Here is a 17,294-nt window from a genome sequence, read left to right on the forward strand (position 1 = left end):
AGTTATTAATAAAGATGACGTTAAACACCAATCAGATAAATAAATAAATGAAAAGTATTTTGTATATATCTTTGTTGCCAAGATGGTTAGATTGCCAGCACAGTGAACGTCTCACAAATGGAGTCTGTGAGTACAAGTCCTCTCTGACTGGCTGTGATTGGGAAGGTAACTGCGGATGTTCATGGGTTTCCCCCAGATACTGTCCAGTTTCATACCTCCACAATGCTGGCTGCCGTTATATAAGTGAAATATTCTTGAGTACGGAATAAAACACCAATCAAATAAATAAGTAAATCTCTGTCTAATGGCCTTGTAAACGTTTGACAGTATTCAAACAGATCTGAGATCAATCATTGTGGTCATTTGAACTGAAATGATACCTATACAAGAAAACCTGCCGTACCGACCGAATGAATGTCCAAAATTTTGTCAGTACTAATTAATTACTGTGATAATGAGTGCATTATATGTGGAAAATACTTGCACATTTATGAACAGCTGTAGTGAAAACTATTAATCAATGTTGGACGTATGGCCTACACGCATAAATGTCAAAAACGAAAGGGGAGATAATTTATGGAGGAGTCAAGGGAGATAATCGGCTAATAATTTACCGAAATACGATTGGTTGCCTGCATTTTGTGAAGAAGAATGATTGGCTGTTTTCCGCGGCATGATTGGAAATCGCGGGAAATGTAAACATTGTCGGCAGAGAAAATCCGCCATCCCGTACTTCTTCGTGAGAAAACATTAGACAAATTTAGCATGTTGGGGGAAGGTAAGTATTGTGTTTAGGACACTAATTGGAGCATCAGGGTCTGTGTATAACAAAGCCCCTGTTTACGAACCGGGAAAAGTCTTCAACCTTGCCGATGTCAATAATTTTTGGGGGGTCAAATTGTACCCTATACATAGCCACTTATTTGTAAGTAACTTATTTTTGTAATTTATACACACCTACTTGTAACATAATTGCCATTGCCAACACCCTGGCCTCACAAAGTGGGAGCACTAAGCTCTCCACTCCTCCAGGACAATATCTCTCTCTCTCTCTCTCCCTACCCATCCCCCCCTCCACTAAACAATCCCCACACCCACACCTCATCCTAACTTTCTTCTTCATGTTATTTTTGAGCATAGAATTAAACTCAAAGCCCAATTAAAGGTATTAGCGCAAGGCTAAGCTGGACGTTCCTACTGTAACGCCAAGCGTCCACGCGGACAATTTCACTGAAAAAAAAAAAAACGCTCGAACCCTGCCTAATTATTGCTATTCACCGATTCCCCAAAACGCCCGAAATGTAATGTGTCAAAGCCACCATTGGTAAACCATTTTTCAGCAGTAATCGAGCTGTTTAAACTTTCGAATCGGACAACTCAAATCAACGTCTGCCATGTTTGGATTTTTTTTTTCAACTTCAGGCAGGGTGATGGGCCGCGAAAACTATATCCTACCCAGCATTCTCTTTAGAATTGCATGCCCTTTAGAATTGCATGCCCTGTAAACAGAATGTTGGATGGGATAAAATTTTCGTTTTCAACCTTCTCTGTACATTATCCTCTATTTCTTTATTTAGCATTCAAGACTATACCAAAAGCTATAAGCTGCACCAGCAGGTTGCATTAATACCCCATAAACATGCAGTCTTTTGTCATTTTGAAATTTGAATCAAAATGACCTCACTACTCCAGTTTTCTATCACCTTGACATTGAAAGTCTGTAACTGCTTACATATTTGTTTAGTTCTGTATTTTCAGATACATTAAGAATTAAATTGAGAATATAGTACTATTTTTCATGTGCTGAATAACTGGTGTATATAAAACATTTGATTGTATCATACTTTGCAAATACATGTATGAGACGAAATGAAATGGGTCGATGGGTCAAAATATTCTTTGGCTCATGATCTGGTTTGGTATTGTAACTCTTGTGGCAGCCCCACTCGAATTAGAGTTACAGGTTTGTAACTTTATGAAATAATGATATTACTAGCCTTTGTGTGTGATGGCTTTGTTGTTTTTGTTTAGTTTTATGCTCTGGAAATTCCGAGAATAAAGAGAATGAATGTGTCTGTGAAAATGGAGGTTTACCACAGTCAAAACATGTACATCAGAAGAGAAAACCATTAAAGGTAAGGAGAAATACAACATACATTTAACAAATTCTGATTGACCGACTTATGTGTTATGTCTGCATCCAAACAGATCAATGCCTTGAGTTAATAATGTCTCAAAAAAACTGTGAGTTTTGATACACAGGTTTCAGCAATTTATTTTTCTAAGATAAGTCAGTACATTGAAACATTTGAATCCCAGGGTAGAAAGAAGCTAATTTAAACACAGTGATTCTGGACATGTTTTAATAGCATTGTATGGTTTGTGTTACAGATAGCTGTAGAAGGTAATATTGGCTGTGGCAAATCTACATTCCTACAGTACTTCTCCAAATGCCCATGGGCCAAGGTAAGATTTGTGTTCAATTCTTTGATATAATGAAAAGTACTTCTACTCAGAGAAACAACATACTGTACAGAGTAAGAGGACTACCGGTATTTAATTATTTACTTAATGGGTGTTTTGCACAATTTATACATAAAAAGTAAAAAGTAAATCTAAATTCAAAATGGAGATAAACGGAGATAAGGGAAATGAAAAAAGTTATGCCAACAGAAAAAAAATTATTTTATGCATGTTTTCCTTCATTGTTCGAAAATTATGGAAAATGACATCATCGATGAACTTAATAGAATAACCATTTCGAGATTTCCCCGATGGCTGGGGGAGCTGTAGAAAAACTAGTTTAAAGCCACTCTTATGTCTTGATGTGAAAGGTATGAAATTCCCTGTATTTTTATATGTTAGGGCATGTCCTGTGCTCTGTGTTAAGAAGTAAAGACAAACGATTTCATGTATTATTAAAATATGAATTCATTTTGCTGGTTAGCTTTATGGGTGGAGGAAAAGCATGCATCGTAAATAAAACAAATGCGTCCATGAATATTACATTATATATATGTGTGTGTAACATGTGACAGGTGTTTCCTGAACCCATCTCCATGTGGAAAGACGTACACGGCCATAACACGCTGGTAAGTCACATTTAGTATGTACATTTGTGGCACTGTGTGGAGTGATGATGATTCCTGGAACAGCATGTTTGCTTATATACGGTACCAGGACCTTTTGCAAGATTTAACAAATAGCATTCACAGTATACACATGTAGTTGAAGTATAATTAACAATGATTTCCTATGTCTTTCAAGGTTTGTTTTTTTTTCTTTTTTTTTGTTTTCACCTTTTTGGGCAAATACTACTTTTGGCGGCTTTGTCATCACCCATTTTTCCCCCCCCAAAATTTTCATCATTGAACTTTATACCATATATGGAAACACTTCTGTGTTTCAGGGGTATCAAAATTTATCATAAAGAGGGCATGGTATCATTTAGTTCTTGTTGACCTGTCTACAATCAGGACAGGAATTCATTATTAATTGCACCCCTGGGATCTGTTTATAAGCCAAGAAAAAGTTTATGAATTTTGACTGTTGTGTTTTCTACATGCAGAAGATGATGTATGAAGACCCACGGCGGTGGAGCTTAGCCTTCCAGTCCTACGTACAGCTGACCATGCAGAATATTCACTGTGCACAACTGTCAAAGGTCCAGCAGAAGTCATTGTCTCAGGGATTTCAGTAATGCTACTGTAAAAAACATTTTGACAAGATTAGTTGATTGTCTTGTTTAGTCTGAAGCCTTGGAGTTAGTGGGCCTAGTGCCTGATAAATTTAAATTCTCCACAAGGGAGATCAGAGAGACAGGTAAACTCTGAGATGAGTATATTGTTTATTGTATCTTATGCTTCAGGGAATGTACAGGATATTGATTTGGGCCTGTCTGCCTGTCTAACTGTCATACTTTGGTATCATTTTAAAATCATTTGGTAACATTTTAAAAAATTAAACATTTTTGAAAAGCAATAGTCTGTTGCATATTTATTAAATTCCGAGATTAATAATTGGCTGTTGATTTCCATGTATTAACTTCTCGAAATATTGTCTAAACTTGAAAATACATATGTGCAGTTTCGGTTAGTCATGTAATTGTAGTTTTGAATATTGTTCAAATATCAACATACTCCATGCATAAGTGGTGTGTGGTATCAATTCTCTGTTGACTTGTCTCAGTAAGCTCATTATCACAACATGACGATGTGACTGGGATATTTACTGTGGCGAGAACGGTTATTGTCATTCATGGAAATTACACGTGTTACTGATACTCTTTAAATTTCTAAGTACAATGTTAAACTTCAAGCTCTCACTCACTCACTCACTCACTCTCTCTTTAAATTTGTAGAAAGTCCGAATGAAATTCATGGAACGATCTATCTTCAGTGCCAGATATTGTTTCGTTGAAAATCTCCATTTTAGGTAAGTAAGTACATGTGTGTTCAAAATCACCAACCTTGAATCCATTTACATGAAAAACTGCAACTGTAGACTACTACATCTGAGTAACATAAAATGGTTACTAAATATTGCATTAATTAGCTCAGAATTAAGTTTTAATTTCACTTTAGGTCACACAGTTTAAATTGTTGTTTTAAGGACAGAATAAATCTTTTTCAGTGTTAGATGAGGGTGTGAAAATTATACTTGGAAACCATCTCATCTGTGGAACATGAGCAATTTTTTCCTATTGAAGACATATTTACATGATAGGAAAGCCTTGAAAACTGGAAAACGTTTTTTAGCCTTATTTTCATTCCATTTTTTTAAATTATTTAGTGTTGGCTCACCTGTAAAACACAAAATAAAGTTGGAATTGCCTTAGAAAAATAAGATACAGCTTGCTAAAAACTCTAAATATTGTTTGAGGACGTGTATGCCATAGTATAGACTATGACCAGTTTCAAGATTAAAATTGAGAATGGTGAAAATACTAAAGATTAATTATTGTAGAGATTTAGAATCTTTCAAAATTTAACAAGAATTGGTGGCAAAAGTTTAGCGTTGTTTTTCAGTAACTTGATGCATGGAGTGGATTCGGCCATCTTGGATGAATGGTTTCATTGGATTCTGAAGAATGTGGATGTCAACTTAGACCTGATAGGTAACACAAAACTTTTTCTTTCCATCACAGGCATTTCCTTTCAATTTTAAAAAATAAATCTGAAGGTTGATTCAAGATAATTAACATCATTGTGGAAAATTGAACAGAAGTATCATGAAGACCTGAACTGCTGTTGTGGCCTAATGGTCAGAGCATCCACCTCAAAGGGAGATCCTGGATCAAACCCGAGTTGGGTCACAACAAAGACTTTAAAAAGGGTGTTTGTTACTGCCTCACTTGGTAATCACCACTTAGAGGTCAGAGGAAGGAAACAGGACTTGTTGGCCTGGTGTGAGTATAATGTGACTGTGTAGGGTGTCATGTGTGATGTCTTCGGCATGGTATTTCAGTGGCAGCAGAACTTTGTCAGCATGAACTCGCCCTACCACAAGAAGACACAGTATATTTGTACTCTGACCTAATGACTCCTCGTCATCATACAACATTAAAACCGAAGCATACACACACACACATTTAGATCTGCCTCAACTTGTTTCACCTGCTCTGGGGTGAAGTAACCAAAACATGTTTTGATTTCATCGAACATGGTGCTAACTAGCAACGAAACTGGGTTGTTGGGTTTCAAATTTGATTCAACGCACAGATTTTGCTGCAGGGAACTTACAGTTAAACCTTAGTACCTATGAAATTGGACAAAATTATGGCCTGTTTTAAACCCAGAAGTATGTGTAGGGCTTTTTTGAAGGGTGTGTTGTTCTGAATTAAAACTTTGTTCATGTAAACTCCATGGTTTCACCAATACAAATAACAGATCAAAATCGAGTTTTCTGTTTTGTTCATTTAAATACAATTGCAGCTGTTTTGTTTTCTTGTTGACATTATTCAGTCGTCTCAGGTAGGTATTTATTGGTTTTGGAATGCTTTCTGCCAACTCACCTGCCCCCAACATTCATCTGATAACTGACTCTGACTTCAGTGTACCTTAAGGCATCTCCACAAACTTGTCATAACAGAATACAGCGTAGGCAGAGAGGAGAGGAGTCAGCCGTGTCCTTGGTAAGTAAACATGGTAAATTTCTTCTGTCATGGTGAAGTCGTGTAGGAAACTGATTGCGATGTTCTGAGACCATCATGTGTAATTCATTTCACAGAAGTAAAGCCACATGCTGTAGGCCTACACGTAATGGTATTTCATGCAGGGATAAATCGATAATGTAAAGACACCATGTGCTTTGCAAGGACACATACAACTGTGTGAGTATAATACACATATTCATATGTTGTGCATGTCTGTTCTTTTCAGAAATATTTGGAGGTGTTACACGATCTTCATGAAGACTGGTTGATCCGAGAAAACAGATTTAAACTTCCTGCACCAGTATTAGTAAGTTTGCTAATTTCCAAATTTAAATTTTTTAAATATAGCTATACAGGTATCCAGTTCAGACGGGTGAGAAGGGATATTGTAGTCATGAGGTGTGTCTAGTCATGTGTGGTAATGAATTTACATTTGATATATAAGCCATTTCTGACTTCAGTCAAAATTTGAGAGCTTAATTTTGGGCCCAATAAATTTAAAACTTCTACCACCTCATTAATGTTACCCTGAGATGAAAGTGTCATAATTTCAGTATAAAAATGTACGCAATGAGACAAGATTTTTACTTTTGACTCAAGTCAGGAATGGCTTTGTGGAATTGGGCCCTGGGGCTATTTCCATTGAATTTCTGATTTCCATGGCAACAGACTAAAAATAATCAGTTGCAATTCAGTTCAATTACTGTTATTTACTGAGACCACAGCTGTGGTACTGTATATGAGTTATACAATGTATTGTATATTTATACAGATGGCAGCACAGCCGAACACAAAAATCAAATACAACTGTTACATTGATGAGACGATACTCCACGTACAGTAATATAGAAAGTGAACTATTGGTGCAGAATTATGTCCGTAATAATTTATATCAGACTGCACTGTTTTATAAGCCTGGACTTGTATTTGACAAACAAGATCAACATATTTTCGATCAATCAGATGCCCTAGGTGATATCTGATGTAACAGGGATTTCCTAATCTGGTTGAATGACTGACAACAGAGGAGGTCATGTAAATCATTGCCTATTTCTTACTAAAGTTAACTAATTTTGTTTTCCCTTGGAAAAATATGGCAATATTTTTTTGTGCTGTCAATATGTTGATAAAAACTAAATCAAACATTCTTTTTGTTTTTTCATGCAGGTGTTAGATGCAGAATGTGACGTGGACACTTTGGTGAAAACATTCAAGTCTCAGGAGAAAATGTTATTTGGAGGAAATATCAGCATTTGATCCTTTACGGTTCTGATTTTTAGTTATCTTTTTTGTTTATCTGCTGCGCATTATTAAAACATAGATTGTGCATATTTTTAAATCCATATGGTGTGACTGAATAACTCTTCATTCATGATAAATGCAGACATGCCTTTATAAATTTCATTAAGGTATTTTTTGGACAAATACCTTAAGAACATCTTACATGTATCATAACAATGCCTCATTGTTCAGAAATTCTTCATAGCTTTTAGATTTTTTAAAACAACTGCACTGAATTTTATTTAAAATATATGATTGAAGAAAAATCTTCATGAAAGTATTTATCTCAAATTTACACTTTCACTTTAAATTTATGTAATTTAATACAACATCTTGATTGTATTCAAAGTAATGAAATTATCCACTGATATTGGAAAATCCATTTTTGGATTACAGAGTGCTTGGATGTACTAAAATAGAAATTATCTCAGCCTGCTGGAACAATATTTAAAGTGCTTTGTGTTGTACAAACTAGGAGGATTTATCTTGTCAAATTTGGGATTTTTTTTTTCCTGAATTGATTTTTTGTACATACAAATCTCTAGAATTGTTAGTCTTCAACAGCTAGTTTTATTAACCTTTATTTTGTCTTATAAGTTATTGTTTCCAAACACTCTGTTTCATGGGTGGTTTCATTTTACTATCATCACATCTACCTCTGATAACAAATACATATACTCCTCATTCAGTGTCTTGTTATACATGTCTTACTGATCTAAGATCTGTGGTAGCCAAAATAGGTGTGCTTCACATAAGGAAAGGTTGGTCAGTTACATGCCAATGGTCAGTGGTTTACTCCTGTCAAGGTACTCCAGTTTCCCAGCAACTGCTAGAAGACTGCTGCTATAGAAGTGAAATGTTCTTGGGTAAGCGGTTAAATGTCATCAAGGAATCTGTAGATTCCACTGCTTGTGGGTGACGGTAAGTGGTCAGCGACGCTTATGTGTTGGTGCATTCTAACGTTTGCTGAAGACCTCTTGTTTCCCACCGATACGGTGTCATTGGTATGCATATGTTATCTGTAGGTCCCGTGTGAAAGTTCATCAGTAACTAGCCAAGACGAGTGGTTTACAGCTGGCAATCCAGTTTCCTCTACCCATAAAACTAAAAATTCTGGCATATGGTGTTAAACAACAATGAAATAAATTAATCAAACACGTTGTGGCTGGATTGGTCACATGGCATTGGCCATGGTGAAGAGAAGTGTTCTACTGGAATGAGCCAACTATGTCCACACCACACAGTTGAAAGCATTTTAATATCATTTATTAAATCTAAGTACATAAGAACTGGATTAAAACCGTATAAATTTGTAGAATGTGTATTCAAATACCTTTGATGACCTTGAAGAGCAATATGATCAATTCCTTGAGAAGGTAGATGAAACCAGAAGCTGTATAAGTAAGATCCACCTTAGCGAGGTGGATTTAATTCTATATACTGTGTATAAAGAGGGCACATTATCTTCAACTAGATAATACTGGAATGTGCTAGAAGTTCATTAATTCAGTATTAAAAGTTATACGTCCCATTAAGGGCACCCAAACTCCTCAACCTTTTCACATATATAAAAGAGCAACTTTCAGTGCAATGGATGCACATTAATAACTTGATTCTGAAGACAAAACTACAACGGTTGGATTGGCTTTCAGAATATGTCTGAATAAACACGTTGCAAACATACGAAAATGTTGAAGAATGGTACACGTTACACAGTAAGAATTTTTGTGCTTCCAAACAAGTAACGACTCACACATGTATACCTCATCGCAGTCAACTTTTCATGGACAGGTACCTGTATTTTAACAGAGCCTGAGTGGTCAGCGTACCAGGAGCATCACATCAATACAGTCGCTGAGGGCCAAAATCCAGCTATAATGCTGGTTTTCTCTCCAGTCGTATATGCAAATATATGTATATTACAAATTACTGCTTCGTTGGACTAGATTACAAAACTAATCTTCCAAACTTTAGCTTCTCACACACATGTACAGTGGCATACAAATCTCAGTATACCAAAATTCGACACCTTTTGTTCTCAGGCAGATTAACATCCTGAGCAGACTGTATGTTGTGTACTATAAACTGTGAACAAAACAACACTGTATGTAAGGCACACAAATCCCCAATAAACACAACTGTGCTAGCAGGGCCAGTAGATAGGCTTTGAAGAGAGCCTTGAACATAGAGGTTTTAAAGGGACAGTAATCTGGAGAGGATCTATTAAAGAGGAGTATGGTCAAAGAAATACATTGAAACAATAGTATTAAAGACAGGATCTCCAAAGCAAATCAAACTCCACGCAAACTTAGGAGTTCATACTTAGGTAAATCTAGATAACTGATTAAAGTTGATAGTACAAGTATTGTGGGCAAAAAATGCACAGATCTAATAGGCTAAACCATAATACGTCAAAAAACTGCCATTTGCAAAGACTATGTACAAGTACATAAGTGCAAATGTAGGTGCAGCGCAAGTGTTTTAAATAAAATTCATGGTGTGAATAGATTTTAAATACATTTAATGCGGTAAGTGTTGAGTGAAGGATTTATGGTCTGCACCACATTTGCAATATTTAAAAATAATATCAGGGTGAATGTTGAATAACACTGAAGCAACACTTGTGAAAGTATATATTTGTTTTTTGACATCTGGCAGCTGAAACTCAAAGCAGCTGTAGTATACATGTATACACAAGGGTGGATCTAGCGGAGAGTGATAGAGGGGTCAGACTATCACAGAACATCAGGCAAGGGTCCAGGGTCTGCCTAGGCCCCAGAAGCTCTACAATCTTAGATGGCCAGAGATGCATTCTCAGCTGTTTGAAATTAATTGGCTTTGTGTAAAAAATATTTTTGGCCTGCTAAGAGCTTCCCTTGGGACATATTAGATGTTATAGAGCTCAGATGAGAAATCACTGCAGACAACAGTACCTCTGCCAACATATTTTTATGTTGAAACCTGCCGATCAGCTTGTTTGCTTTTGATTTGTTTTCTACGCAGTATGTTGACTTTTATATAAAGACGGTATATGTATAGAGCATGTACTACTGTATTTTCATGCAATCACAGATCACGGACTAAGGCAAGTCATTGACGCTCTGCCCCCTGCCCAAGCTCTGCTTTGCCTAAGCTGAATTTTAGGTATGGTACATTTATTCAACCATGATCAAGGCTGCAAGATTTAACCCAGGGAACCCTACCTCAACTGTCAGCCAATCAGTGCAGATTCTGTATCCATTTAAAGAGTACAAGCCACAAAAGATTAATAGTGGAGGACCGGGTTGGGGATGGGTGGGTAGTAGTTTAACAGCCTATCCGAACACATAAAGTGACGCTCCAAGGGCGGCATAGGCCCTGGAAGCTCCACAATACAGACTGTTGTATGCTCGAGTTTTCTGCCTTTTCTGATCAAAAGATAATAAAGAATTTCAAAATTCATAAAATAATTTTTAATACTTTCTGATTTCATGTTATTTATGAAAAGAAAAACAACCTGTAGGTCTATAGAAGCCAAAGTTATGTATTTAGCCAGACACATTTATAGATGAATAAGAATCAATCATATAAGCACTTCATCTGTTTGAATAAGGAATGATCATTTTTATCTAACCAATTAAAACTCACACTCAGATAAGGCTGTATACCGCAACATAAAACGGTGACAATAAATCATGCTTTCTGCAGATATCAAAGCTTCTAGAGATTTTCAGATTTTCTGCATTATGTTCAAGACGCAGGCTACACTGATAGATAGGCTATTTCATGCAGACAAAAATACATGTACTACAGCTTAATGCTATACCACCTTCAAAGTCACGCATGACATGAAACTCGTTCACTGTGAAAACCCTGCGAAAAGTACAACCTTTAATGCGTATTGTTTCTTTGCCACTCTTTTGGGGGGTCTGGACCCCTCTGACCCCAGCCCCCTCCCCACGTAGATCCGCACCTGATATATAGCAATAAAAGATGCGTAGATAATAAATATTCTCAGTCACACAACACACATAATACGAACACATGCAGATATATACATATATATTACAATGTTATCACACAAAAAAAAAGCTATAGTAATATAAATTTACTGCTAAACTGGTAATGTTTTGGAAATAGTCTTTGAAGCTGTAGCATAAAATATTCTGGAGAAAAACTTTATTCCCGTCTGCCCACCAGGAATGTAGCTTGTAATATATCTGAAAAAAAAAACAAACGCTGACAACAAGTAAGATCATAAGTAATTTTTTTTTCATATAATTTTTTTTTCAAATACATTTACTGTATTTATTTCATTTGAGTTTTATGAAGTACTCAAGAATACTTCACTTATACGATGGCAATCAGCATTGTGGTGGGAAGAAAGAGTATATGCTATTTCTTCGAACATCTGGTCTCTTCCCTTTTGTCAGTATACATATAATACACGTGACTGTAACATAAATACAGTTTCTCTCTTGTTACATAGTCCATCTAATTTACAACATATAGATATCTTTGACTTTTCTGAAACAAAACCCCTCAGAAATGTAATTTTTTGCTTTTAGCACTACTAATACTAGTATCTGTCCTTACAATTAGAAGAATTACGGTAATCACATACTGTAAAATAACAGATTCTTTACAAATACTTACAAAACTAAAGCTCCTATCTGCAGAACAGCAAAAATGATTGTCAGACCAGTGCTCTTCCACTGAAATAATAAAGCCAGGAAGATTCACATCTCAATTCATAAGGTATCATAAGGTTGTAATGTTTGCACACATTCAGCACTGTCATAGTGTACTGAGCAAAAATATACTGCACCTTCTATCAGTAAGGTGTCAGCATTTTTAATTTGTGTTTTACGAGGGAGATGACAATGACAAATCCAAAATGCTATAAAAATAAAGATGAAAATTTATTTGGTCCAATCTTGATGTTTTTAATATTTTGCATGTTTTTTTTTTTCAAGACCTTCCTTTCATGTACATATGTATTAAACAGGAAACTTTGCTGTTATAGTTCACATTTCCTAAACATCAGATGACTTTCAAGATTTATTTTAATTGATAAATCCCTCCTATGACAATAAAAAGATTTTTTCTGCCCATAAAACAACAATTTAATTCAGTGTGGCCTAATGGCACAAAAAAAATAGATATATTTCCAGATGTATCTACAAATTTGCACTACATGTATGCCAGGGTTATTCTTGTGGATTGATGAGATTCTAGGCTATAACGTTGCCTTCAACCTTATGCTTGTTTTTCTGGTTCAGAAGAGTCTCTTGTTGACAGACCCACCATTTGCAGGGTTGCCAGATTGGAAAGCCATGCCAGAAGCTCCAGACATGATGCCCCACCAATTGAATGTTTAGTAAACCTGGTCACCCAGTACTTGACCTATTTCAAATTTCAAAGCCCAGAGCCAGAGCCAATTCAGGAAGTAATCAGAATAAAACAGCCATAAATTATGTATGCCCTGAACTGATAAGACTGGTCAGGAATAGCTGGGAATTCCCCCAACACTATACATGTCATATATCTTTTATAATCAAATTTATGACCCCTTAATTAATGGGGTACTCTTAAAACTCTTTCCTGCCTGTAAAAATGCAGTCCAAAACTCTTTTGTTCTTTCGTTTATTACAATTCACTGATTTATTTGATTTGGTTGGTGTTTTTTGCTGACTGAAAATCAAGAATATTTATGTCACAATTATTGGTGTACATGTGCTCATAAAACACCTAGGTAGTGCATAAGTACTGCAACGTTGCAGAAGAAAGCAATGTTCTTCTACAACTTGGATCCTTTGTGTAGTTTTCCTCGGGTCCCTCATTCATAAAATAATTCAAGGTGTTCAGATTATGTGATACTTACCCAAAGAGAGAAATATAGCGTTCCAAATAATGTTCCAAAGTATATAACGGTGAAAGGCATATTTTTAGCAGAGATAAGATGTTTTACATGATTTGTGGGGCCCCAGAGGAAAGAGAAACTGAAAGTAAAAGAAAACATGGAGATAATCATTGATGCAAGTAATGAGGCTGTCCAGCCCTCTATAAAGGCAAGTAAATCTTGCAAGCCATGGAGCAGCAGTGCCCTCTAATGCAATTCTTCAACCATTTCGTACCTTTGCGAGGTGTTTACTCAAGCATATTCTGAACGCATTATTCTGTGTAGACTGATAAAATTATATTTTTTTGTGAAGTCCTGAAAACTACCAATCTAACTTGTGTCCAAATTCAAAATATAAATGTGCACAAATTGCCCTGAAAGTTGCTCTTTCATATGCGAAAAGGTTGAGGAATTAGGGTACCTACTTCAATTATAACACCAGCAACATCAATAACAACAGAAGGGATCATGAATAATCATAGCTGGCACTGTTAGTGAAGTAAGAAAAGGGCACTGCTGTTCCACTGTTTACAACATTTACTTCCCTTTGTAGAGGGCTAGAGGGTGCAACAAAAATCAGAATGCAATTTTTTTGCCATCTTTGAGCAGGACTTACTCTACTTATTCAATTTCAAAAATATTTTTCTGGGCTTGGTGCCAGATAACTAAAAATGTCATTGTGAAGTCCCATGAAATAAATGGTGAACACAACCAATATCAGTATTTTCATTGAAAGATCAGAATGAAGGGAGATAACTCTTCACAAATCACTCCGCTGGTTTGAATGTGACTGTCATTAAAAAATCAGAGGAATGTGAAATTCGAAAATCCCACCAATGATTAAATGATAGTTCCCTACCTCATGATGAAAAACACACTGCCAAGTGTGTAAAGGCAGGCAAACTTCCGAGCTTTGAACATCAGTATGGGAATGTATAATCCTGCCTGAATGAAAGTTAAAAGAACACATGTATGCTCTAATTACATAATACTTTTTTTCAATTTATTTTTTTTATTTGGTGGTAACCATGGAAATGCCTGAAACGTCATCACTTCTCTATCTATGTATCCATCACACATTAAAACTGCACTTGCAATGCAATTGGACTTGCAGCCCATTCACCCAGTCATATATGTTTTTATAGTAGTGTTTTTATATCAGGAAATAGAAACTTGGTTACCACATCAACCATGTAAATGGACAAATATCATATGCCACATATCCTCATTTTTATGTGTAAGTATCCACCAGAAACTAACACTGCAACTTATCACTGGAGCTGTAGCCCTGACATAAAGTCCTGTCTATCTAAAGAAATCAGCCATCAGGTTTCCATGGAAACCACGGAAATGGATAGGCAGTGCTTATACCCAACCTGTAACATGTATAAAAGTCTTATTTCAGCTTAGACTGATTTGTAAAAAGTGACAAATTTCCTTACCAGGGAAAAGCAGAAACTACCCACAAGTAAAGACAGAACAAAGCCAACTATTCTTTGTTTTTTGGTCTGAAAAGGAAGAGAAACCACGTGTTATGATACATCTCTTTGGGTTACAAAAAATGATTATCTGGAATGTTAATCTATCTTATAAGCATCATGTTACACCAAGATATAATGAACAACGAGGGAAGTTTTTCTCAAATGTCATACTTTGTCATGTCATTAACAACATTAGAAAGCAAATTCTAAAAATTATTTTCTTTGATTTATCTGATTTGTGTTTTACGCCTAACTCAAGAATATTTCACTTATATGACGGCGGCTAGCATTACTGTGGAAAGAAACCGGGCATAGCCCAGAGGAAATCCACGTCCATCCGCAGGTTGCTGCCAGACCTTCCCATGTACCGCCAGAGAGGAAGCCAGCATGAGCTGGACTTGAACTCATAACTATAAAAATTAAAACACAAAAATATCAACATTAAAACATTAACCCTTATTTGGTAACCATGCATTATGCAAATGAAAACCACACAAATTAGGGAGGGTATATGTATTTATTTGAAAATTAATGGATGAAAATGGCACAACAGATGCAGCATGCTGAGCCTGATAACTGCACGTCAGGTCACGTTTCCAGTATTAATTTTACACAGGTCTGGATTTCGTGTTTTTATGTGCATTGTGACATGTAAAAGTCAGGAGTGTGTCAAGTCAAAACTATAATTTAACTTCACTGATTGGAAGCGTGGCGAGATGTTACAACACTGACTTGGTCTGCTAGAGGTAAGAGGAGTGCTTATTTATGCTGCACTTTGTTCTGAGCCACTCAGCTGAATGGCAGTCTCTGACTAGATGTTCAGGTGCCCTTAAAACCTCCTATCAAAATATTTCTCAACTTACTATTCAGTTAATTCAGGGAGCAAAATGATCTCTCTCATCTTTTAACATTTTGACATTTACCTTATCAGTCTACTGACCCAACAAATGTCCCAAATGTGAAATATGGAAGTTGTACATTTATAACATTGGTGAATTACTGTTCAGTGTACTCAGATTGTAGCAGTTAATTAGCCCGGAACTCCCTTCAACTTCAACTCCCTTCTTATATTGGCCTAGCGTCGTTAGATTCTGAACACTAACAGTTTTAATTTTGTACTCAACAAAGGTCCAGGCCAATTTTTTTTGTTATCAAAAAAGTCTCATGAAAATAAAAGACACCAACCTAAAGACCTGCTTTCTGCACTGCCATTATGCGTCTCTACTCACTATACAATAGATTTATTAGAGCCATGAAGGCTTCCACGTTACATGCTCTTCAGCCATGCATGTCCTGATTCATAGTGGAGCAGCAGGAAGATGTGGCATATGGTGGCAACGCTATGGGTGCAGAAAGCAGATCTTTAAGTTGGTGTCTTTTATTTGCATGAAGCTTGTTCGATAACAAAAGAGAATTGGCCTGGACCCTGATTGAGTACAAAATTAATACTGTTAGCGTCGAGACTCCAACAACGGTCAAGCCAATATAAGAAAAGGAGTTGGAGTCTTTTGGGGCTAGCAGTTGCAGTTAATGTTATAAATAAACAGTGAGCTAATTAGTTTATTGGTGAGGGTAATAAATGACATAAAAATGAGCCGAGGAGGTGGGCTTGATTTCCATGAGTGCAAAGGAGGTGGAAATTTGAAATATGAGGCATAATTTTTTGAGAGATACATGTATTATTATTCAGGTTGGACTCAGTGTTATAATGAATGTCAGAATTTTAAAACAACACTCTTTAGTCCGTCTAGTTGTACCTTACGTGATAACATAATAGAAATTTCGCGAAAAATTAGGATGCTTTAAAAACAAAATCCATACACTGTTTCACGCTGACTTTGACAGTTAAGTTAGCCGGCGTTGTTGTTGTTTCTCACCAGACTTGGAAGACAAGGGTCCTCCTGAGCTTGGGAAAACCATCCATTTTCGCCTTCTAAAGGAATCTGTTCTTCTCTCTCGGGTCGACTGAAGCTGAACCAGTGCTTTGTTGATGAAGTTGTGCTTGATGACTGCAAACTATCCGAAGATCGGGCGAGATAGCTATCCAGACTTGACTTCAAGTTCGCCATTTTGGCGTGACACCTGTCTGTGATACCACCAACTTTCAAACATTCAAACGAACTTAACACGACGTTTGTATGACTTATTATCTCGCGTGCGTACATTGATTCATCAAGCTAATATACATGTACTTATTTGTTCGGGTGTGTTTTTTAAAATAGAAAAATTAAAAAAAGCTCTCAGTGTGGTTACTTTGATGTGTGACTGGCATACATCCACAGCTTTGTTGAATGAATGGTTGACGGTAGTCGATCGCCCAGTGCTGGAGCTAACATTTTACTCCCAGCCCAGTGCCTTGTCAGTGGTACAAGTACTGATGTAGGTTGACGGATGGTACACGAATGCCGTCTGTTTTGACGCTTTGACAAGTTGACACGATTGTTCTGCACATATAGAGTGTGTGTGTGTGCTGTTTTTGTTTTTCTTTTCTTTTCTT

The 17,294-nt window shown here is 36.4% G+C and overlaps 2 protein-coding genes across 2 annotated transcripts; one reads left to right on the top strand and one right to left on the bottom strand.

The window, feature by feature from the left end:
* Nucleotides 1–548: 548 nt before the first annotated feature.
* On the top strand, nucleotides 549–8,110 carry LOC135465870 (thymidine kinase 2, mitochondrial-like). Its single transcript, XM_064743235.1, has 10 exons — nucleotides 549–778; nucleotides 2,032–2,135; nucleotides 2,392–2,466; nucleotides 3,039–3,092; nucleotides 3,569–3,664; nucleotides 4,361–4,434; nucleotides 5,028–5,116; nucleotides 6,054–6,133; nucleotides 6,381–6,461; nucleotides 7,322–8,110. The coding sequence occupies exons 1-10, from the start codon at nucleotides 766–768 to the stop codon at nucleotides 7,409–7,411; spliced, it is 756 nt and encodes a 251-aa protein (XP_064599305.1). The 5' UTR covers nucleotides 549–765; the 3' UTR covers nucleotides 7,412–8,110.
* A 612-nt stretch (nucleotides 8,111–8,722) lies between these two features.
* LOC135465769 (uncharacterized) lies at nucleotides 8,723–16,866 on the bottom strand. Its single transcript, XM_064743097.1, has 6 exons — nucleotides 16,675–16,866; nucleotides 14,759–14,824; nucleotides 14,176–14,261; nucleotides 13,299–13,416; nucleotides 12,071–12,129; nucleotides 8,723–11,634 (listed from the first exon to the last, which is right to left on the bottom strand). The coding sequence occupies exons 1-6, from the start codon at nucleotides 16,864–16,866 to the stop codon at nucleotides 11,529–11,531; spliced, it is 627 nt and encodes a 208-aa protein (XP_064599167.1). The 3' UTR covers nucleotides 8,723–11,528.
* Nucleotides 16,867–17,294: the final 428 nt, after the last annotated feature.

Source organism: Liolophura sinensis, chromosome 5, assembly GCF_032854445.1.
Source record: "Liolophura sinensis isolate JHLJ2023 chromosome 5, CUHK_Ljap_v2, whole genome shotgun sequence".
In the NCBI taxonomy this organism is placed as follows: Eukaryota; Metazoa; Mollusca; class Polyplacophora; order Chitonida; family Chitonidae; genus Liolophura; species Liolophura sinensis.